At 35.6% G+C, this 25,360-nt stretch overlaps 1 protein-coding gene across 1 annotated transcript; it reads right to left on the reverse strand.

Annotated features, from left to right (window-relative positions):
• Positions 1 to 1,444: 1,444 nt before the first annotated feature.
• On the reverse strand, positions 1,445 to 25,049 carry LOC128217821 (intraflagellar transport protein 122 homolog). Its single transcript, XM_052925223.1, has 28 exons — positions 24,963 to 25,049; positions 22,742 to 22,972; positions 22,085 to 22,161; positions 20,814 to 20,947; positions 20,499 to 20,578; positions 19,913 to 19,988; positions 19,459 to 19,650; positions 17,865 to 18,003; positions 17,124 to 17,182; positions 16,760 to 16,903; positions 15,928 to 16,065; positions 13,455 to 13,619; positions 12,933 to 13,052; positions 10,547 to 10,665; positions 10,211 to 10,364; positions 9,793 to 9,954; positions 9,296 to 9,462; positions 8,647 to 8,818; positions 8,188 to 8,290; positions 7,573 to 7,713; positions 7,004 to 7,101; positions 6,477 to 6,577; positions 5,893 to 6,058; positions 5,159 to 5,270; positions 4,019 to 4,147; positions 3,310 to 3,395; positions 2,791 to 2,955; positions 1,445 to 2,396 (listed from the first exon to the last, which is right to left on the reverse strand). Exons 1-28 carry the CDS (start codon positions 25,019 to 25,021, stop codon positions 2,316 to 2,318), a joined length of 3,570 nt encoding a protein of 1,189 aa, XP_052781183.1. The 5' UTR covers positions 25,022 to 25,049; the 3' UTR covers positions 1,445 to 2,315.
• Between the last annotated feature and the right edge of the window lie 311 nt (positions 25,050 to 25,360).

The raw sequence follows: 25,360 nt of genomic DNA on the forward strand, positions 1-25,360 counted from the left end.
TTCATGGGTTAATAATGTGACTTGGTCGTATATTGCAGGATAATGTGTGAGACTTCAGTTTCATGGGTTAATAATGCGACTTGGTCGTATATTGCAGGATAATGTGTGAAACTTCAGTTTCATGGTTAAGAATCCATATTTAGGCAAAGTCCAATATTTTTAGTTTCATACCAAAATTGTAAAAGAAACATCTTTGGGATTAATAATAATTTAATCTAAGCACATTTTAATAAGCATTCAAGATTCTTTGTGGTGTTATTGTTTGTTATTTAAATTATGAATAATTTCAACAGTTGATAAGTTTTGGTTGAGATGACTTGCTTACCGAGTATGGTACTTTTCTATGAACATATGAGTTGGCAGTATTGGTCATCTAATGATGTTTATATTGCACATGTTAATTTAACATTGCAGGATATGCAGATTTATAGAGTACCGGGTACACTGCCCTTGTGAGATTGTTCCTATGTCAAGGGCTCAGTAACACACACTCAGTGCTATTTTTTGTCATATTATGTTAATTATATTTTACTATAGTCATATCATCGATAAATATTTGCAATGACAAAAGATCACACATCCAACACCTTATATTATCTTATTCTGGAAGAGTTCTACACAGATTTTAAGTGTAATCTAATCTAGTCTATCAAGTAAGTGCCTCCAGACGCTGATGGTAGAAACCTAGGGTACAGTCGGAGTCCATCATTATACATACAAACTAGAGATTGCCTTTTTGAAAAAGCGCTTCTACCCTATTGTGTGGTCGTTTCTGAGAAAAAATAAATGATGGACATGAAATTTGTAATTTTGGATTGGAGATGAGCCAACATTGAAGTTTGGTTTATTCACCCGTATTAAATAGTGAATATCTACTGCAACCTTGACCTTGGACGTACTGGTCTCAAAATCAATAGCGTATATCTACTAGTCATGACCAACTGCATACCAAGTATGAAGTTCCTGGGTGCAAGTGTTCTTTAGTTATTGAGTTTAACAGTTTCTTCACCTCAAGGTCACTGTGACCGTGACCTTTGACATAGTTATCTCAAAATCAATAGGGGTCATCTACTAGTCATGACCAACTAGCATACCAAGTATGAAGTTCCTGGGTGCAAGTGTTCTTTAGTTATTGAGTTTAACAGTTTCTTCACCTCAAGGTCACTGTGACCGTGACCTTTGACATAGTTATCTCAAAATCAATAGGGGTCATCTACTAGTCATGACCTACTAGCATACCAAGTATGAAATTCCTGGATGCAAGTGTTCTTTAGTTATTGATCGGAAACCAAGTGTGACGTACAGACTGACGGACAGGGCATAAACAATATGTCTCCCCATGAATGGGGATTATTCAGTGATCAATATCCTCAAGCCATCATTATAAAGGCTGCATATGGTTTGCATAGTGATTGTTTGTCTCATACCAAACACAAAATTAAAGAGTTCATTTTTTTATTACAAAATCACAAGTGAAAAAAGATATAATGAAAAATAAATATGTTATCTCATATTTACAATAAAATCAATCATCATTAACAAATTATCGGTCGTAATATTATCTACAACACAGATTATTATCACATGTAACTCCAAAATAAGCACTGAATCGTTTTGGAGACAACACTAGACTCATAGGATTCAATGTTTTAAAATAGTGATTTCAATTCCCTTAAATAATATTTATGCAGTGAATTTTAAAGCATCATGACTTGCTATAATAACACAAAGAAATTATTTCATAAACAAAATAACAGAATCAGATTTAAACTGTAGAATGTGGAGAACACATGAATACCCAGGCAACAAAGCACAACCTGTTTCTGATATGTGTACATATAAGGACGGAAATATGGAACAGTTAAACACTTGGATTTTCTTCATAGCTTCATTCAATTTTATAAACGAAATAAATCAGATCTAGACTATGGTAATTGTTATCATGGAACACTATTTCCAAACTCGAGAATTCATTTAGAATCACAATTGAATTGCATCAACACTGCTTCTTGACGATAACACATACATGCATTTAACAACAGCTTTTTCCAATATGAAAAAAAGCATACAGATTTGTTACTAGGGGCCTAATTTCAAAACGAACTTTATACCATTTCAAGGTATTTGCTACCAATTGACTGTCAATATGTAAGCTGAAATGTAATTTATTAACTTTTTTTTCGTTTTCCACTCAACTTTTCCTTGGTTTGATAAAATGTCAAAATAAAAGTTAGAATTCAAGGTGGATTGCATCCATGTAGAGTTTGCGACATCTCTAATGTAGGTATCCTTAGGTTTTATCGGGTATTCTTTGCTCAGCTCTCCTGTTTGTGGCGACAGAAAGGACAGTGGCCATTTTGCAGGTACTGCAGCTCAAAGTCATCAGTGTGGAACAACTAAAATATAGTAAGTATCATGGTGAATAGAAGTTATAATTGTAAATTGATGCATAATGAAAGTGCCATAAATTATACTATACTCTGAAGTTTAAGCTATAAATGATGGTATTTGAACATTTCTAACAAAATCACTGTGCTAATGTCCCTTCCAATGGGCACAGTACCATGAAAACCACTTCAAACATCAGAAAATCTCAGTATATACACTTTAAGCATTTTTAAACTTCATTTCCAGAAATGGTTTTACATTTATGACAAAATTAAAAAAAAAATGAAAAGGAATACTCAAACTACATTGGCTAGCTGCAGACTGACATAAACTATACGGACTAGCTACAAAACATTTGTATCAATGTCTTTAAGTACAAAGAGGATTTGTCTTAAAACTAACCTTCTGACAACATGGACACATAGTTATTGAGACATCTGGGAGAAGTGAGCGGAAATATTGGTGTCGCAGGGGGCGGGGCCACTTCCTGATGTACACATCCGCACGTGACAATGTCTTCAGCACGTTACGGTTCACTATCACTGGACGGAATTCTGTGTCTCCTTGCTGTAAAATATATAACATATAAAACTCTATGTCCAAGAATGAACTTAGAAAGCTACATTGACAATTCTGCCCTGAGAAATAGAAGTTCACTTTAATAATAATACTTCCTTCTCCATCTTTTCTTTTCTTGTTTTATTGAAAGGAGTATTTGCAACTTAAGTTAAACCATTGATTCCCAAATTTAACAGAAACAGGAATGAAAGTTCCAGCAGTTGTCTTTATGGAAACCTTTTATTATTATTTACATTTTCTTGAATTGGACATCAAGAATGCCTTCATCAGATTAGAAAAAAAATAATAATTAACAAGTAAATGCAATAAATTAAAACTCTAGCTACAATGTTTGTCCCTTACATCAAATGTCAGGAGTTTGTTGGAGAAGGGGTCCTCCTGTTCCTCCTCATCCTCGGGTTCATCTCCCAGTCTCAGGGACTGCATGTCTGGGGCACAGGTTAAGGGGCATATGATTAACACACCATGTTTAGCTAGTTTGTGTATAGATTTTATACAATATTACTCATACTCTAGGTAACCGAAAGATACCACTGATATTGTTATATCAATGTAATACCAAGGTCGATTGTGAAGATAACTGAAAGCTTATATGACTCACTCTGGTGTCTGGTGTGTGCTTCCTTGGCAGAAACCAATACAATGCTTTGTGTATACTTTTTGAGACACCAAGAGCATCTTCCCCAGTTAGTACCGAACCCACTACCTCTGGGTGAGAGACAGACACCTTTATGAATAGACCACTCTCACCCACTGATGTTGACCAGTAGTGGTCACATGGTGCCTATGTCAGACATTGAGTGTTTGACCTCTTGGGTGAGAGACACACATTTATACCATTAGACCGCACTCAGTCTTAAATGATAAGAGGTGTTTGTAACATAAAGGTAAAACTCCCTTACTATCGAATAAGAGTAAAAATGTTTATTTTTACTTAAACTTAAAATTTGGACTATTTTTATATAGCATACTTTATAGAACACTCAATTAAACTTTTGCGACTGTTCAATGCCTCAAAGTTCACTGAACTAAGAAATTGTTGAAAGGATACTGCCAGCACGAGACTCATTCCACTTGCGATCCTCGTCCTTTTTGATAGGCACAGACAGGTCGAGGATGGTTATAGCTTCCTCATCTGTGATCCCGTCTTCCAATACAAACTCCACCAGGGGAAGAACCTCTGTAACATAGAATATAAGACATACTTTTTTACTACACAGTTACACATTCTCATCCGTATTCAGAGGCACCAACAAGGCCTCAATCTGAATACTATATACCTCACAAAACCTCAGTTGTTCAGAACAAGGATTTATTTATGATATCTGTTACCTTTGGAATGGGTGTTTGTATTTAAAATTTATATAGTTTATATGAAATTAGTAAACAAAATCTTAAAGGGGCTGTCTCACGTATGATAAAATAGCGAAAAAAAAAGAAAATTGTCGAAAACTGACATAAACTTGGCATCGATGTGTACAATGCATTGAAACTTACTAACTGAAGTACCACATAGTTTACAATTTATTTAAGTTTGCAGTTATTTCGTATTTTTCCATTAAAAAAGATTACTGGGTATGTCTACCAGGTAGAATTCATCCCTTATGCGTGATTGGCTAGTCCGTGTTATCACGTGATATTACCGAGGTAGGTGTATAGCTTAATTATGTCACTCGATAAGAGTAAGCCTTTGTAGCGCGGTGAGTAAGACGCTGGACTACAATTTTGGTGAAGCGGGTTTGAAACCGGTCTCCGGCACAATTTTTTTTTTGGTATTTTTTTTTACAATTATAATATCAAAGCGTAACACATTCTATTAGATAATTGTCCTGAGATTCGTTACAGAAAAAAAATTTTTTTTGGTGCTAATCTGTGACACAGTCCCTTCAACATTTGATTTTTTATGCCAGATTCATTGTCAAGTGTTTCAAGACAATCTTAATAACATTTGACTGATTTTCTCAATTTTGATAATGTTTATGTATGTATTCATCCAGCATGATTAGCATGCTTAGATAAATTAGCTCTACATATATTTTAGCTAGATTGATGGAGTAACTTTAATGCTGACACAAATTAATAATTAATAATGATTTCCAAAAGATCATGCCTACCATGTGATAAAAAAAATTGTGAACAATATTACCACTATTCACATGAGACCAGCATTTAACCGACAAATTGTCCTTACCAAAAGAAACAAATGAGTTTACGAAGGGTTGTGAACAGTTGACACATTTGCCGCCTCCGGGGTTGAGGAGAGGGTTGGTTGTAGAACACCGGTAACACATCGGCAACAACTCCTGTAATAAACACATGGTACAAAATGAATTAACAAAGTGCTGTGAAAAGTTATAATAGTAATCAAATTTACCAACATTTCAATATTGCAAAAATACAAAGTCGTCAAGAAAAATGTTCTTTTTATATTGATCAGTACTAAAATCATTTTATTGAATAAATCAAATATATACAGTTTTTAACAAAACCTGACAATAATTGTTTTGACCTATGCCTTATTTCAAATAAAATATGCTTTAATGAACTGAAAACAAGTTAAAAAAGAAACAAAACCAGAACTAGAAGTTTGAAGAACTAAACTGATTAACCCTTACACTGGATCTTGAGTACACACTCTGAAATCATCATTGTTTATACTAACGCTAACTTTACATATATTGTTATTGTTTTTAGAAATCTATTAAAAACAAAGAAACAGAAAACGACTGCAAAAGTCTTCATTGTTAACAAAGGGTAAACATATCTTATCAAACATTTTAAAAATTTGGAAGTGCATCTGAATGGACTCAAGGTCAAGAGCCTTCTGGAACTGGCCAAGTATCCTTGGGCTTATCATACAAAACCTCGCCAACTCAATACATATAAAAACTATTTAAAGCCCTCTTCTAACACTTAAGAACCCACCTCGCCATCCAGGAATGGTTTGGATCGTATCTGTATGGAGCCAAGGTCAACTGCCTCCTGAAACCTTCCTGGTACCTTCGCAGCTTGCAGCTTGTCGTATGCAAACCGTGCTAGCTTGAAGGCTCCCAGATTTTTACTCTGCTTAGCTAGAGCATACAGAGTGCCACTAACACACAGTTAAGGATAACTCTGATAATCATTTGTGTAGTTTTCCATATTTCTGTGGAGAATTCGTGGTTCATCCAATATTTTTGTTAATTGAATATCTAGACTTTTTATTGCAAAGAATTGTTCGAAAGCAGTGTAAAAAATTGAGATGTATTTCTTATTAATTTACTGGCACAAACCTTACACTTATGTTTTTGAAACCTTTTTTGTATAACATAATGAATACTTATTACAGACTGAATACTTCTGGGATATATCAAATCAAAATCAAAATCAGCCATTTGCATATTCAGGCAACAATAAATTAACAATTCATGCGAGTCTCCAACAATGTTTATCCTATCTCACTTACTCATATAGTTAATGTTATACTTTGTCATTTTATGATGTGCGAGCAAACTTATGCTAAAGGATACGCCTTAGAGATTCCATGTGGTATATCATTGTTCATCTGGTGAAGCAGGTACCGGGAAATGTTGAACAAGGCTTCAGGCAGGTGTGACGTGAACGGCTCGTCCTGAATAAATCCAATATTAGCAACTTAAAAATTGATTCATTAATATTTTAATTCAAACACATTTTCTAACCCGAACCCTTACCTTTCCCCTTCAACTTCTAGTTTTGTTACCTAGAAAATACTACAGGCTGGAATGCTTTAATGAAATTTAAAGACAATGACATGAGTATCTCCACATTTTCTATTACAATGGTTTTCTTAGTAAACTTATGCTTTCTGTTTATCTCTCTATAGTGTGGTACTAAATTATTTATATTACATCAAAAGCAATAGTTTTATATTCTCCTCCAATAATGCCATGACAACAGGTTCAGAAGTGTTCAATGAGGCACTATGATGGGCATTGTACAACTTGAATTGCCGCTGGAAATCATATTTATACTCAACATCTGACATGACCTGTTCCAGTTGTTTAACATGACTCACTGTGTATCTCTGTATGGAATGGTAGGCATAGTACATGTCAGCTTTACGCTGGAAGTCGTAGAACTTGGGCAACATCTCCTCCATCTTGTCTGGCTCATCTGGTGATGAAAATTCATTCATTCATCAATTAATGATAACATTATTTCAAAATCATCATAAATTAATAATACAATTAGGTCATATCTAAGGATATGTTTGTTTCTTTCTTTAATCTAACATAAATGTGATATCTGAAAGGTTTCCCTAATTCTATATGAACATATCATAAAAAAAAATGAGTGCAGCAAATAAATGGCAATGTTAATCTCTGTAATTTTCAGTTGATCAAGGGGACCTCAGATTTGATTTTTTTAACCTTAAAGACGAGTACATTAAACTGATTGCCATAGTTAAAATGTTTTCCAAGATTAATGCAAACATCTATTCACAAAACAGTTCATATTTCAAGGACAACATTAAACATGTTGCAATACTTATTAAAATTCTTTGAACCTGGCACCGAAACCCTTGCCATACATTTACTATTCAGAAAAAGAGAGGCTTAATGCAGCACAAGCATTCTTCCCTACCTCTGGCAATGTCCAGACACTGTATGGATAGTTTCCAGAAGTAGTACCCAGCGTCATTAAAGCGACTCTCAATGACAGCGTTGTGGGTGAGCTGCTCCAATACCTTCACTGCCTCTGCCTGCAGACCGGCCTTGTGGAACGCTAACATAAGAATATTACTACAGATCAAGAGCCTATAGATGAACACAAGAAAATTGAGTAAATACTTTGAAATGACACACTAATTTTTCCTCAGAGAATATAACAAATCTATCAGTTTATTCTTAATTACTGTTTCAGCCTCACAGCGTTGATGGCAATATTAAACTAAAAGTTCAGGTAATATTTTTAAACTTTGAGTGGTAAATATGAAATGTAAAATGATGTAACATTTGTACACAAGAAATGACAATATATTATAAAAGGACATCAAACAGGCACTCCGGTTCCCCCCACAACACAAGACCACACTCTCGCATAAAATCGTGCCAACGAGAGTGATCTATTCAATGTTGTACCAACGTTAATAACTTGTTTCACAATCGTTGTAAAATAAATACGTTTAAATTTTTACTGTTTAGAGATATCGCAGATTTTATACATGTCAAAATTTGCGCAAGGATCGGTTATAGTTACCTTGCTGTGCCTCCTCAAAGCGGTCATTTTCTGCGAGCCACTGGGCGTAAGGCACGTACACCTCCTCACGGTACTCCTGGTGCTTCTCCACCAACGTGAATGCCTGCAATGTTCCAATAACAATATCATTAATGCCTCAAGTATACATTTATTGCACAGATCATTCAACATCTTTAAGAACTTAATTTTCTCTTTGTTCTCTGATCAGTCAAGCCTTGGGTATGGTAACTATAAATAGAATTAAATTTTCTGCTTATGCATACAAAATCGCAGTTATACCAATTAAGGTCATTGTTGTTGTTGTTGCTTTTAGAGTTTTGCTTCTACATCAAATTTCATAAATTAATGTTGAAATTATTATCTGAATAAAATTCTTCTTCTTTCTAATTTTTGAATTGTGAAAAAAGAATGGGATTAACTGCTTTATGGAGAAGGAGACTAAAGTGAGAAAATACATACATCCTCCCAATGTTTAGCGTCCACATGTAGCATTATAAGGGCCTTGTGGTCTCCCATCTTGCTGTAGACTTCAGCTGCATAGCCATACTGCTCTAAGCGTGCCAGGTGGTGGGCACAGCGGGAAAGAGATTCACGGTCAGCCTTGTCTAGCTTACGGGCAAGGTCAATCAACCTGTAGAGTATACAATGATCAGAATGACAGTGTACCGGTATTCTTATAGCAGGTAACTATGACTTCATTCAAGACTGGTTGCATGAAAAGAGAAAAAAAAAACGTCTGCTGGAAATAACTTAAACAAAAGTGCTGTGGAGCAACCTAAACGCTCGTCTATTCTTGATTTTCAGTCCAACAAGTGGCTTTACTTCATCATTATTATAGGAAGAGTTATATTTGAATATCTTAAGAGCGGTTTATGAGTTATTAACAAGGTTAATTTTTTCCCTGAATGAAGACAATAACACCAAGGCTATGACTATACCTCCCCAAGCTATGACAATATCTTTTTCTTCCAAAAACAGACAAGCTTAAACTAAATTTCAAATGATGGAATTGTTGTTTTGAAACATGCTGCTCAACATGTCACAGCTGGAAAAAAGAATTAAATGAACAACTTTACCAAAGTGCCTCTGCTTAACCATCTATACATACATTTCCGCCCATCCATGATCGCCAATTATCTCGATGGCCTTGACAAACTCCCCAGCACTGATGTACATCTCCGCAGCAGCCTTGGGCTCATTACTGCTCTTGGCCCAGTCTGCTTGCTTTGTTATCAACATCTTTTTGTCCATTGGATCACCGGAACCTATGAACTCCTGGAAAAGATTACAAACACATATTGACTGAAATCAATTACTGTAATACATGTACTATTTCGAAGTTAAATCATGCAGATCACTTCCAAGCAATGAAGTGTGCTAAGCATTGTCATAACCAGTAAGTATTGATAGGTTTATTTGCAAGAAATGTATAATCATATCTGAACTATCTGAATCATAAAATGTTTCTCAATTATAACAAACAAATGCAAAAAAAGAAAAAAATGACAATTAAGAGTACAAAGAAATCTGACAACATATTAAAGAATTATTGAGTGTTGTAATCTTCAAGATTTTGAGTAACATCTGATCATTTCATGTGTGTACCTTTGCATAGTCGAACATGCGGAGATCTGTGTACATGTTCATGGCCTTGTGTTCCTGGCCGGACTTCTTGTAGAGCTTGGCTGCCTCGTGGAACTTGCCCTGGTATCCGTACACATCACCCAGAAACACCATGTTGTCTGTCTCACCGCGCTTCTTACGTTCCTGTTTCATAAAAATCAAATTATTAGTTACAATACTATATATTTTTGATACCTCAAACAGTGAAACTGAAGGAATTGATGTTATTCAAAGGAAATTGACTTTTTACAATAGTTTTAGAACAAAAGTCATAAGTCAATGTTGGCATTGTAGCTCGTGTGTGTAGGTCTGCACATATTTTGCATGAACAAGGATTTAATCATGATAGTTTTTTTCAAAATTAGATAAGTTTTGGAAAGTTTATGTCTGTGACACTTACCTCAATGTTGTGTATAAGCTCCAGATATCGAAGGTCCCTAATGCGTATGAATGCCTTCTTTGCAGTGTCAAAGTCAAGCCCCTCTAGAGCCTCATGTGCTAGGGCTTCCCAGTCCCCATCTGTGACCCCTAGACATGCCACCCTGTATGCATCCCTGAAAATGTATCCACAAATTACTTAAATGCCGCATGTATGATGACTTTCAATCCCTGCCTGTGACCCTCTAGACACAGCAAGAACAAAGATTCATAACATTTTATTAGAAAGATCGAACAAGCTAACAAACAAATACATAAATAAGAGGAGAGAAATGTGTTAAAAAGCAAATGGTCTTACTTGAAGAGTTTTTTCTCGAGATACTGGTACATGGGTGCCGACTGGGGAACATCCACTGCTGACATGGAGTAGATGTGCAGACAGAAAATCTTGGACCCACTAAACCCAACCACAAAACCCTGAAATATAATAAAGCCGGTAACTAGTCTTGTTTACATAAATTATTTGGTTATAAATTACTTACAACATATAGTATTGTACAGTGGAAACTCACTAAACCGGACAAGGGCAAAATTTCCGGTTTAGTGAGGATTCCGGTTTAGTGAGGATTTGATGTACGGTGTAACTAAAAATTTAAGCTGAGTGAACCTTTAAAGGGAAGTTGAAAACTAGAATTAAACAAGAGCTGTCACAGTATGTGACAAATGCCCCCGAATGTGACATTGACCTACGAACAAGGTCAGTACATGAAAAGTTGATCTTGCCTTTATGTGTCAAATACATATGGGAAGTTATTTTAAATTTCCTCTGAACATAAAAAAATACCACCCATACTTGACAACCTACACTGTTATGTCCTTATATTCAGAATTCCCTTGTGAATAAACGCTTAGTGTATCTTTCACCTTAGAGGTAGGGACATGGGTCTTGCACAGGACACGTCGTCTTCGTATGTGGAACACATGTAGCAAGTTATTTTAAAATCTGTCCATACAAGGGAAAGTTACAGCCCGGACACGACAACCTATACCCTATGTCCTTGTATGCAGCACTCCATTGTGAATAAACACTAAGTGTGACCTTGACCTTTGAGGTAGGGACACGGGTCTTGCACGCGACACATCGTCTTGGTATGTGAAACACATGTGGCAAGTTATTTTAAAATCTGTCCATACAAGGGAAAGTTACAGCCCGGACACGACAACCTATACTCTATGTCCTTATATGCAGCACTCCATTGTGAATAAACACTAAGTGTGACCTTGACCTTTGAGGTAGGGACACGGGTCTTGCACGCGACACGTCGTCTTGGTATGTGGAACACATGTGACAAGTTATTTTAAAATCTGTCCATACAAAAGAAAGTTACAGCCCGGACACGACAACCTATACTCTATGTCCTTATATGCAGCACTCCATTGTGAATAAACACTAAGTGTGACCATGACCTTTGAGGTAGGGACACGGGTCTTGCACGCGACACGTCGTCTTGGTATGTGGAACACATGTGGCAAGTTATTTTAAAATTTGTCCATACAAGGGAAAGTTACAGCCCGGACACGACAACCTATACTCTATGCTTATATGCAGCACTCCATTGTGAATAAACACTAACTGTGACCTTGACCTTTGAGGTAGGGACACGAGTCTTGCACGCCACACTTCGTCTTGGTATGTGGAACACATGTGGCAAGTTATTTTAAAATCTGTCCATACAAGGGAAAGTTACAGAGCCGGACGGACGGACGGTGCGATTTTAATATGCCCACCTTCGGGGGCATAATAAAAACACATAATTTAACGTAATTAACACGTAATTTAATGCTTGTTAAGTATGTTTGATAGTTTAATTAACACACCACTCTAATTTGATTCAATCATAGAAGTCTTTAGATAAAACAACCCTCCAAAATGATCACTAAATAACCATTTCTAGTTCTTTATTTTCTGCAACAAACAAATTAATGGTTCAATTAATTTTCTTTTCACAAGTTTGATTATCACGCGGCAGTCAATCCACAGCGCAATCATCATTATCGGTTATCGAGTTAACACAACATCACAGGTGCAATATTTAACAACGCACCGGCTGTCAAACAAAGTGACACGCGATTTGCGAATTCCTAATACACAAAATCATTTTGACATGTTTGAACAAATATACGTCCGGTTTTGTGAGGTAAAATAACGTTGACAACTAACAAATTTTCTTGAATTTTTTGTCCGGTATCCGGAATTCGGGTTTTGTAGGGATTTTTTTACATTGAAAAAAGAAGGGGAAAACCGGGACTCTGAAAAAAGTCCGGTATTCCGAGGATTCGGTTTTGTGGAGATCCGGATTAGTGAGTTTCCGTTGTATTTAATTATTTAGCTACAATTTCAACTTTAACAAACATTAAAATTCATTTGATTAAGGCATTGTTGCTGTAAATTAACATTTGAAAAGTTTTTGGGCATATCGCTATGAATCTACATGTTAACATGGTTTTAGGACTTGCCTCTATTATTCTACATGTTAATGGTATAGGACTGGTCGCAGTGAATGTGTACAGCTGTTTAAGACTTGTTGCTGTGGATTTAGGACATGTTAACGTTATCACTTAAAAGCCAAATAATACTTTATGCATTGAAAAAATCATTACAATATATTCATTTTATTCATTCTCAAACCCCTGCTCAAGACATATAATATCAGAATGTATCAAAAGATTAGTGCAAGTTTTACCTGTAGTTTCTGCTGGTGTACGGGAAAGTTGCTGGCCTTGATGTTGAGCAGGCCATTACCAGAGAAACACAGCATGTCCTCGTAGTGGGTATTCCATGCTACACTGTTAGCATTCGGCTCCTGAGGAGGACAAAACGGCTAATTGAAAGTTTTTAGAGAAGACTTGTCCAGAAATAAGTAACAAGTCTGACAGAGAAGCTTAAATTTGTTTGGTAAGAAACACAACAACATAGAAGACCGCAATACAAATCAGGAGTAAATTTTATCCCTCTTTTATCCTTATTCCCATTGAAATGTTTCACGATGCATTCTATTTTCATTAGGAGTGTATAATTATTCCTTATGTACATTACATAAAGCAGAGTTTAATATGGCTATGCAATTGAATGTATTTGATATGGAATTAATAGAGAATCATAGAGATTCTGTTTAAGTCAGCCCAATCAGTTAGCAAAATAGTTGAATTAAGAAAAATCCAGGCCTAAATACATTTCATCACAGACAGGGTCATTTATATTCTACCTGAAACAGTAGTTCCTTTGTGTTGATATCATACACGAGACAGGTGTTGTGTTCGTCCACAACGGCGAGACGGTTCCGACTAGCACTCATGTCGAGACAGCGGACAGATGTGCTCTGCTTCAGTAGTGCGATGGGGAATGGGTTGTCCACAAACAACTTTAAGATCTGGTGTAAATGAACAGATATGAGAGTTTCTGCTGGATTCATAAAAACAAGAGGCACATCAGTGCCTGTGCTCCACTGGCCAAAAGGTTCAAGCAAAGACCACCTAACGAACATTTTCGTCAAGTTTCATAGAAATACAATCATCAATTTTTGAGGAGAAGTTATTTAAAAAATTTTTTTACTTTAATAGCTCTGGCTGCCATGTTGTGCAGTGGACCGAAATGATTTGGGCAATTTGAGTAAAGGAGCACCAAACAAACATTTCTGTCAAGTTTTATCGAAAAAAGGTCATCGGTTTCGACAACAAGTCGTATAAAGTTTTTTTTATTTTTTAGCTCTGGCAGCCATGGTGTGCAGTGGACTGGAACCATTTAAAAAAATTTTGGTTAATGACCACCCAAGGAACATTTCTGTCAAGTTTCATCAAAATCTGATCATCGGTTAACATTTTATCTGAATAGATTATGAAGCAAATATCTAACCTGAACAAGAACTGACGAGATAGAATCGACTTGGTGTTTCACTTACACTTTTCGGCCATTTAAGTTACTAAAAATAGCTGTTTCATAAACTTTCAGAATGTCACTTAAACGAAAATTAATGTTCAGTCTATATATACTTTCCTATGTATAAATGTAAGGTTTTTAAATTGATCTTTTTGTGAGAACTTTATGCTTATATGTTTACTCATAAATTATTATTGTTTAAAAATTATTTAAAGATGCTATACGTGAAAAATTAAGACATTATTTTTTTTCTATTAAAGGGAGGTAATTCAGTAGTAAAATGTAATCAAAGCTATTAAAGCATGGCATTTCTTTTCTAACCATGTTGATATTATTACAGTCTATTCAAGCAAGATGCCTTTTGTTTTTACATAGTACCCATAGGTTCTGAAAAACAAGGAGCACTATTCCCAACAGAAGGATGTCACTCCCTATCACTGCATGAGCATCATAATAAAGAAATGTTTACTCAAACTGCAAGCTGCTCAATTGAAATAGGTATTTACCTCAAGCATACAGTTTTATAATGTGGCAAAATAGTCGGACTACTAGATTGTCATTCGGACTAGTAAAATATGCCATTATGCTAGTCCAACTGGCTAGTAGGTTAAAATGTTTTTCGTGAAGACTGCGGACGAGAAGTCCTTAAAGGTTTTTCTATTTTTAACTCTCGCAGCCATGTTGTGCAGCGGACCGGAACCATTTGGGCAATTTTGGTTAAAGGGCATCCCGATGAACATTTATGTAAAGTTTCATCAAAATCTGATAATCGGTTTCTGAGAAGATGTAGTTTAACGTTTTTTTTCTATTCTTAGCTCTGGTGCCCATGTTGTGCAGCAGACCAGAACTGTTTGGGCTATTTTGGTTAAGGACTACCAAAGTAACATTTCTGTAAAGTTTCATTGCAATACGATCATCGGTTTCTGAGGAGAAGTTGTTTAAAGGTTTTTCTATTTTTACCTCTGGGGGCCATCTTGTGCAGTGGACCGAAACCATTGAAGCAAATTTGATAAAGGACCATCCAAGGAACATTTCTGTTAAGTTTCATCAAAATCTGATCATCGGTTTCTGAGAAGATGTTCTTTAAAGGTTTTTCTATTTTTTTGCCCTGGCAGCCATGTTGTGCAGCGGACCGGAACCATTTGAGCAATTTTGGTTAAGGACCACCCAAGGAACAATTCTGTCAAGTTTCATCAAAATCTGCCTATCCGTTTCAGAGGAGATGTCGTTTAAAGATTTTGCTATTTTTAGCTGTGGCGGCCATATTGTGCAATGGACCAGAACCATTTGAGCAATTTTAATAAAGGACCACCCAAGGAACATTACTGTCAAGTTTCATCAAAATCTGCCGAACCGTTTCAGAGGAGATGTCGTTTAAAGATTTTGCTATTTTTAGCTCTGGCGGCCATATTGTGCAATGGACCGGAACCATTTGAGCAATTTTGGTAAAGGACCACCAAAGGAACATTCCTGTGAAGTTTTGTCAAAATCCGCTTATCAGTTTCAGAGGAGATGTCGTTTAAAGTAAAAGTTTACGCACGCACGCACGCACGCACGCACGCACTCACGACGGACAATCTGTGACGACATAAGCTCCATGGCCTTCGGCCAGTGGAGCTAACAAGTTTTATCCAGATTGAGAAGGTTGTAGAAATTAAAATCTAGTGCTGTAATTGACAGGAAGAAAACCATTTACTGCAACTCATATTTAATGCAGACATTAATAATAGATAAACATTGTTCTATCAACCAAGTTCTGAGGAATTTTGATCAAGAGATTTTTGTTAAAATAAAGCACAAACCTGTCCATTTTTTAGTCCAACAAGGAGACCCTCCCGTCCCTGAGGCCCACCGATGACCTTGATGTAGCGGATGAGGGACTCCATTATCCACTCTTTCTCCTTAACACCTTGGAATGTGAAACACTGTAGACGCTTATCCTGTAATGTAGGGATTAAATCATTAACATCACCGTCACATCTATCTACACCTAAAATAGTCTGTGGCAGTGGATTGAGAAATCAGGGTGATACTCCACCAAAATAATTTCAACTTGATTTTACATATTCATTTATATCAGTTTGCTCTTCCCTTGTTTTCAATTCTTGAAATTATCAACACCAACAGCATCTTCTTTTCTTCTTAAAGAAAGTATTGACCATACCTCTCTGTGTAACATTTTGCCACAAAATATCACAACAGTAAACAACATTACAATGTATGGAAGGCAAATATTTTACCCTGAAACATTGATAATGTTAATTAGGCCATATCAAATACAATTAACATTAAATGGTGGTCAGGTTCCTTTTTCAAAAGAAACAAAAAAACAAATGGCCATAATAACAAATGTATACATAAAATTGCCCATAACAACAGATTTTTCCAATGAAAAATATTAAGAAAACATCACATACATTTACATGTAAATTAGAAATTGATCTTCTGTTGGTATATGATATATTTCTTTACTGAATTACTTGTAGCATTATTTTATTCTTTTTTCTTATTTTCAATTTTGGTAAATGATTTTTCTTTCATTCTGCATGTTGAATATGTACCAGCACGATGACAATAAACCTCAACTCAATATAGCATGGCCTTACATCAAGTCCAAAATCACATGTTACCTACCTGACACAGTATTATGTTTGTGGAGCAGACAACAAGCAGGTTACACTCAAACTTCCTGTTGATTTTGTCCTTGACGCGATAGTGCATGTCAGCAGCATCGTCTGAGTACAGCTCGTATACAACTATCTTGTCTGGGAGCTGAACCTGTAAAACAAAGTTTCTCCCAGTTAGGATAATCCATAGGGTCGGCATATTTCAATAACTTATCTATATTCTTACTCGAATCAACCACTAATAGTTTGTTTGGACAATATTTTAAGAACTTACATACAAGAATTGAAGACTTATATTTTACCAATATATTCACAGATTTTAAACCTGCCAAACTCATTTAACTGGAATAATAGATGAAACAAAAACTTACTGCCAATCTGTGCCTGTATATAGCTATTTTCTTCACCAGATCTCGGCATTTAATTCTCACTGAAATTAATACAATAGATTTTAGTGCCTGCAATAATTATACAAAGATCTACATTCTTGTTTACTTTCACCTTTTTTTCTGAAACAGGGTTCACACATTATTTTGTTAGATTTAGCTATGAAAGTATTATTTCCACTATAAAAAACAACACAAACAATAATGTTTTTCATGCAAACATTGTCAAACAAAACCTCAACAAAATAAGTCCTGGAAACGGCAAGAGAAAACTTTGAACATTTTGTAAGTTACATTTTCTATGAGTGGGCACGACAATAGGAACTCCTAGCCCACTCAAAACTTCTTCCGCGGCCCGGAGAGCCCCGGGGTCTCCACGGTCAGGCAGTGGGCCTGTAACTGTACACACCAACATGTGCTGACATATATGTACTATACCCCTACAAGTTGTGGTTTGTTAATCATAAGTTGTTTGATGTTAAAAGAGTAGGCAATTACTGTGAATTGATAAAATTAAAACCTAAAATCCCAAGATGATTTGAGTACCATAATAAAGAGTGCTACCAACTGGCACTTTTAGACATAACTTACTTAATTTCATACAGCTTATCTTGTCATTACTTTTCCTCTGCACAAAATAACATTTTGGCAAGTAAATATCCTATGGTATACAATGAGGCAGTGGAATTGAGAACCCTGGATATCCAATGATGTGTACATGCCTACCTTTCTGATCTGTGATGAGATGCTGTATAATGACATCTGTCATGTTGTCCCTGTAAGCGTATCTGTCCTTGTACAGACCATGTACGGTGCTGAATATCAGCTGGTAGTACGCTATTGTACCATCCTGGCATCCAACCGCCTGTAAGTATATGTTTGTATGCAATGACAAAGGACATAACACAATAACTTATATATCATGCCAGAGAAATGAAATTTGCTGTAAATGTGCAAAAATTATAAATGTAAATATATGTGCCAAATTTCATTTCTACAGTATCTTCAAAAGATTTGAAGTTATGGAAAAGATTTAAAAAATTTAAGTTTGCTGCCACAGCGGACAGTACCAATGCTTTGACAACTATTTTTCTTGAAGAACAGATATAAAGATAAAAAAGAAATTTAAACTTACAGTCAAACCTGTTTTAAGTGGCCACCTTTGGGACAAGGTAAAAGTGGCTGCTTACTACAGGTGGCCACTTAGTCCAGGTTGGACTTTCCTGACACTTTGTTTTTGTTTAAACAGATGCCGATTATGTATCTTAACCACCACCTCACCCCACATTCAGTATCATCAGTACCATTAAAGAAAGTTGAATACCAAATATAAATGTAGTAAAAAACACAACATTATTGCAAAGAATGCAATAGATAAAAATTAATACATAGCATAAACAAAAAACACCTAAAATGAGTCCACACAACTACATGTACATTTTTAAGTTCAATGTTTAAAGTATTCCGTCATTTTCGTTTGCGTCACTTCTGTCTCTAGTTTTAAGTGCATTTACATCGAGCTGACATAATCATGCCATTTTAGCACGTCACTCTGTGAGTCAAAAGCCATGAATACACATGTTCAATGAGTTCTTCGATTCCTGTAATTTTCATCTGTCTTTAAGTGTTTGGATTTGAATTGTTAGCATAAGCATGAAATTGATTTGAGTCCGTCCACAATTCTTCTTGCAATACGACCGTTTTCTAAAAATATAATTTACGCGACAGGTTCTCTTAGCGTCAACACTTCCGATTTGTTTTATTGTCAGCCATAATCAAAATTCAAAAGAATATCACGAATAATGCAATGTTAATATCCGTTCGTAGAAGTATAAAGCAGTGCACAATTAATACGGAAGTGAATACACATCATAACTCGTTTCACACCATCAAATAACAGTGCAAACTGTAAATTTATAATTATTATAACCAGCGTTCTTTGTCGGCATTTGACCATTAACTTCGTAATTATTAACGCCATTTATTAAAATATCTTTACTAAGTGTGCTAATTCTGATCGAAACGTTCGCCGACGTGTTATAAACATGATTTCTCGTTAAGTAAACACGCATGGTAATCGTGTGGAAATATCCGAAGTGGAAGTGTCAGTGATAAGGGAATAGTGACCGCTAATTAGTGTTTTTATGGCTTCACGGGGAAAATAATAGTGGCCGCGTTAGACAGTTGGCCGCTTAATGCACATACTTAATAAAGTAAAAATGTACGGGGGGAATTTGGATTGGCCCAATTAGGCAGGTGGCCATTTAAAGCAGGTGACCATTTAACCAGGTTTGACTGTATTTAAAAAAAGTCAACATACCACGTAGTTGGAGTCAGGTTTGATGGCAGCTGTCCACACCCATGACTGCTGGTCCCCAATTGTCCCCAGTTTGACCCCTTCCTTTGTGTGAAGGTTACACTGCTTGTTGGCCCCGCCCACAACCACATACTCCCCACGGGAAAACCACTTCACGAAACATGGGTCATATCCAAGCTGACGGTCCTTCCCAATCTGAGTAAAAAGACAAGTGAAATACATATAAATCCAAGGTTACTTTACTGGTTGGCCCAAACGTTGACCAACCGTTGACCATCTACTCCCCAAGGGAAAATCATATTGACACTGAGGACAAAAATTGAGTGGATCAAATGCAGTTATTCATGGATTATTTTGTGGATCCTAGGATGAAATATCAAAGAAATTTTTGAAGTATGAAAGAAAAATGGACTTTATATGAGCATAATTGTTGGATTTCACAGAACTCAGTATTTACCTGTTTCCCAGAGAGCTGGTAGAAAGAAAGCCTTTGCCCCCAGTCCGCAACTGACAGAACATCATATGCTTCATCTCTGTAAGGAACACACAAGCAATGGAAATAGACGTTCACAAGAGTATAAAGTATAGTTTACAATGTCAAAGAACATGGGGTGGTGTAGAAGGATAGATGTCTTCATGAAATTATATATACTTAATATGTCACTTTATGCAACAGCACTGAGGAACAAACTCAACAGGATTATGCAAAAAGCCATAGCAGTCCTCACAGTAATGCTTTAATTATTTGGTTGAAACTGAACTGAAAGAACAGATTACTTAAAAAAATGACATTAAAATAAAAACACATTGTGTGACCTGGTGCCCATTTCATTTAAATATATCAGCTGTAACTTCAATAATCTAAAAAAACAAATTATGGCAACAAGTTGATTTGTTCTATTTTCTCAATGTTATGTACATCTTTAATACTGGCTAAGCTCAATTCGCACTTATATTTAGCAAAATAATAAAATGACACGAGATAATTCCATTCCCAATAAGATCAACTAAGATCTTTATTACAACAGGCTGTTATATCTTACTTGGATGGGTTCCACTGCAAGGACCAGATGGGTGAAATATTGGCTCCTGGTCGCTCTATCTTTACCTTCTCCTCTCCATTCTGTAACGTTTAATCATGCTTACTTTAAAACAAGCCATGAATCGTGTAGAAAGTCAATACAACTCTCCAACACACTAAAGTAAGGACACAACATGAGTTTTTCCAGCTCACCTTATTTTAATTTATGAAGCATACTAGGTCAATAATCTAGGACCTATAACGATGAATAGTAGAAATCTTTGTTTTCCACTCTTTTTTGAATTCTCTATACCATCTATGCTACAACAAAGTTTACCTTGTTTCTGATGGATATAAGGCCATTGTAGAGTCCCAGGGCAAGGTATTGTCCATCATTGGTCCAACTACAGCATGTCACACGGCTGCTCACTTTGTGTTTCGACACTGATTTCTGCTCCGGGGACCATAACCCTGATGTACAAAAGTAGAAATTCATTGGTTTGCATAAATGACTGACAAATCAGATGGCATAATTGTCTTACATTTGTACAGCATAGATGCTCGACATCTGGAAAGCACTTACAGATCGAGTCTTAGTTTTTGTGCTTTCATGCAGATTCAACGCTCAGGTACGATTAAGCATATTCATGAAGCGTGTTATCTTGACCAAGCATTCATACTGCATGAAGGTACCATTGGATATAATATGTACAATTTTCTCAATTTCTTGCAATTGTTTTAAATATAAGATATTAAGTATATCTGTTATAATTAAGGAGAGAAATCTGTTATTCGCATTGTTTACCATTGGGAAAATCTCATGCACTTTGTCCAATGAGAGTGAAACAATGAAATAAACATTGGCTTTATTATACCGAACTGTAAATCAGAAATCAACTTCAATTTTCTCTTCAGCAATATTACCTGAGAAATGTAAATATAATATGATCGCACTCATAGCTATTGCTAACCTTTGCCGGGCTGGCACAACTGTTTTAGCAAATTAAAAACAAATACAATTTCTCCTGTCTGACAGTATAGTAAGTTATACATACATTCCTATTGCTCAATTGACCTATAACACTTTATTTTAAATAGTTCATTTGAAATGCATGCAAACACATCACAACACAATACACATGTAGGTAAAACATAAACAATCAGTTTACTAGCCTTTCTTCTTAACCACATAATGGAATCATGCAAAACCAAATAACAAGAAGAAAGAACTCAGATGTAACCTAATACCTCTGACAACACCCCTTACTAGGCCAGTATTAAAAGCTTCATTAACTAAAGCCTCAAAGTAGGAATATGCTGACAAAATATAAGAGCAAAACTGTGTGTTTTGATAAATGATTTGCTCAGATCATTTTATTTCAGCATGAAACTTCTTTATAAAAATGGATTGGTATTCTAAATCCAGCATGTACTACAATTGATACCACATATATTCAGATACTTACAAGTGTTTACATGGCATAAAGCAAACATACTTTAGCTTCTGATATAATTGAAAACCAAAAATATTGTTTGTTTATGCCATGATAATTGATACATAACTCATGTTTTTGTCTTAGTTCCACCGTCAGATCATAGATAACTTACCAAAATCTGTAACAGCACAACTTGCCAGAGCATGGGTGACTGGATTATAGCACATACACTGGATAGCATCATTATGCCTGTAAGAAATTTGAATTTTGTGTTAAGATTTGTGTGGTAAATGAGTGGATGGTACACATGCACATGAAAGCATCATTCTGCTTTAAAAATAATTTGTGGGGACTGGATGATAGCACAAACACCGGACACCATCATTGTGCCGAAAAGAGATTTGTGTGTACAATAAATTGACTCTAGCAAATACAATCGATAGCAACATTGTGTCTGAAATATATGTAAATTTCAATTTTGACTAAATGTTAATTTCAAGAATTTTAAAGCAGAAAAGTACAGTGTAAATACATGTACTTTTCAAAAACAATTTAAACAGAACATTTACAAATACATATATATAAATGGGATGCTAATGTTATATCATATTTTTTTTTTCAATGAGCATCACTACTGAAATAATTTTCACAACATCCACAGTAATTTGTGTGAGTATGGTGTTTATTTATAATCTTTATAAACAAATGAAACAAACTTTGCGTTTTAATGGCTAACAATTTTTTTTGATTAACATCAAAACAAAGACACTATTTTGTTTATCTACCAGTATCTTAAACACAGAAAATGCAAACATCAAATTATTCTTACGTGTATTTCAAAATGCCTTCAAGTTTGCTGGTCCAGATGATGACACTTTTGTCAGCTGAGCCCGAGGCAAACCGTTTTCCATCCTTCGCATAGCATACACAGTGTACAGCCTCCTTGTGACCTTTCAGTGGCTGTATGAGTGTCCCATCATTTGTGTCGTATACCAACACTCTATTGCCAGCTGCTACAATCAATTGACTTCCATCAGGTTTAAAGCACAGGTCCCAGATGCTGCAAAATTATACCTCATTTATATAAGCAAACATAGCAGGTTCTAAATTATGAGTGAACACAAAAAGATCATTTCTAAAATGCTTCACATTCCAATCTGGGCTGCAATATCAATGGAGTTTAAGAAGCACTGACTCTACAGTCTTTATTTCTATTTTGTTTCAATTTCATTCGAAATACATCTTAAATTTTAAATTATTATGTTTTAATAAACAGCATTATTTAAACAGCAATTTTTATTTAAACAGCAATTTTTATTTAACTTCAACTTGGCATTCTTGATTTTTGATACTTAGTTGCAATGTCAGGGTGAGGATTCATGTGACTTCAACGGGGGGTTTTCACATGTTAATTCTTTAACAACTTTTTTGACAAAATATCTGAATTATTTCTCAGTCTATAAAATGACTGTGCTATTTTCTGCTTCTTCAAGTGTGAGATATTTTAGGTTAGCTTGTATTTTAAAGATGCAATTTTGTAGAACAATGCAACACAGTGTGTGGCAAGATTTTTTTGCGTTAAGTTACAAATGGAGTATCCCATCAATTAACACATCATTGTTTAATTTGAAATCGAAGGCCACTATTATGGCTGATTGGAAAGATGGAGGTCCATTGTATTTTACCGATTGCAAATTAATCATGGGAGGAGTTGTGGAGAGCCACGATCTCGATTGGATGATGCATCAATCTAAAAATTCCCGACACGCCATCTGGCGAACAGCAAACCATTATGTTAGCAGCTAAGCATGCGATTGTATGCCCAACAGGCTATCTTGCCATCAGTCAACTATTACGAAAGCCTAAGCTGTGTATTGTTAATGTGGATTACATTTTTTCAATAAGGTTCAGCAGACACCAAGGCATGTGTGTGAAATTAACTTGTGTCTGTAATTAGCCTCACCACAGGAAGGCACATTGGGCCCTGACATGCTTTAAAGGTCTTGCAGTAACCTGGGTTTCCAGTTTACAGTAAACACAGCCTAATGGTAATTAAGCTTCTTTGCATATGACCTTTAATAGACAAAATATGCTTAAACCCAGAATCCAAATCGGAACATCTGACCAAAATTCATCTAACAATTTATTGTTGCTCTGGCCTTATAACAGTTTGGCCAATAATTATCCCTGGCATAAACAAAACTTTGAAAAACAAAAAAGTTGTTGACTTGTTCCTACTAGATTTCGAAGTGACAGCAGAATATTGCATTGTATCAACAACCATTAGTCTAAAATAATAGACGTGTTATACGGGATTCTTCAAATCCCTAACGGGAATGTGCAAAAAACGGGGGTGTTTTAAAAATATTGAAATTGTTTTAAGTAAAGTATTTTATGGTTGAAATTGATCATAAAGAGTTATATTCATATTTTACGATGTAAGTGAAATGTTATTTTGCACTAAACAAGCATTTAATGCATTAAAACAAGTTGTTTACCTTTCCAATAAAACGAAAATTGACTGACACAGACAACAATTATGCGAAGGGAAACAACTCGATACAATCGTAATAACTCGGCAACCTCCGACAAAGCTTCGAGATAGACCTCATTATACAATCGTAACAACTTGGCCATGGCTGAAATGTTCCGAGCGATTTAAAACTGTGCCCTGAAGCCTTGCAGGTGCCCTTCATGTATATATCGTTATGTTTTGACAGAATGAAATGAAGAAAAGCCGTCAAACTCATAATTATAAGTTGGATATTTAATTTTTGTGTACAGAACTAATATAAAATAACCTTATCTGATAATATTTCTTGTTTTTATGATATTTTATAGACGCTATACGCTTTAACCCGGAATCCAGATCGGAACAACTACCCACTTTTGACACTAAACAATTTGTACGTGAAGGATTTGCCATATCAAAAATCTAAAAAAAATCCTTCAACGTACAATTATTTGGACTACAACAACCATGAGAAATAAAAGGCAACGGAGACTAGGGCATTGTTTCTTAAACATAAATGTTTATCTAATTGTGTTACCACTGCTCCTGCTTGTCCCTATCATGGACTTTGTCCACCCAAGTTGGTACAGCTCTCATCTCCAATGAAGCTTTGGAATGTCCTCTAATACGCATGCGCAGAGATAAATTGAACCAAAGCAAAACTGTCAAAAAGTCAATATTGGTCACATACCACTAATTTCTATTTCGGTAGCAGTCAATAGTTCTGATGTTCATGCGGAAAAGACAATGAAAACAAATAATGTTCAATTTCAATCGATTGGTGGTTCTTCGTAGTTTTCAGTGCTCCATATCTGCGAATTCTTATCAGTCGATGATGTACTGATAAAGTCATAGATTGATAATTGTGTTACTGAACTGCTAGAACTTGTCAACATACAAATCCCCAAGATAAGGCCAGTTAATCTTATGAATCTG

This window comes from Mya arenaria, chromosome 14 (assembly GCF_026914265.1).
Source record: "Mya arenaria isolate MELC-2E11 chromosome 14, ASM2691426v1".
In the NCBI taxonomy this organism is placed as follows: domain Eukaryota; kingdom Metazoa; phylum Mollusca; class Bivalvia; order Myida; family Myidae; genus Mya; species Mya arenaria.

Bases quoted from the DNA above. Each gene is read 5' to 3' on its own strand.
- LOC128217821 (XM_052925223.1), bottom strand. From the start codon at position 25,021: ATGAGAGCTGTACCAACTTGGGTGGACAAAGTCCATGATAGGGACAAG. The intron at 16,904-17,123 runs GTAAGTTTTTGT...TTTGTTTTACAG, and splicing joins TATACAGGCACAGATTGGCA to GTTCAGCTCCCAGACAAGAT. The intron at 7,714-8,187 runs GTAACTATAACC...TTCTTATGTTAG, and splicing joins CTTTGAGGAGGCACAGCAAG to CGTTCCACAAGGCCGGTCTG.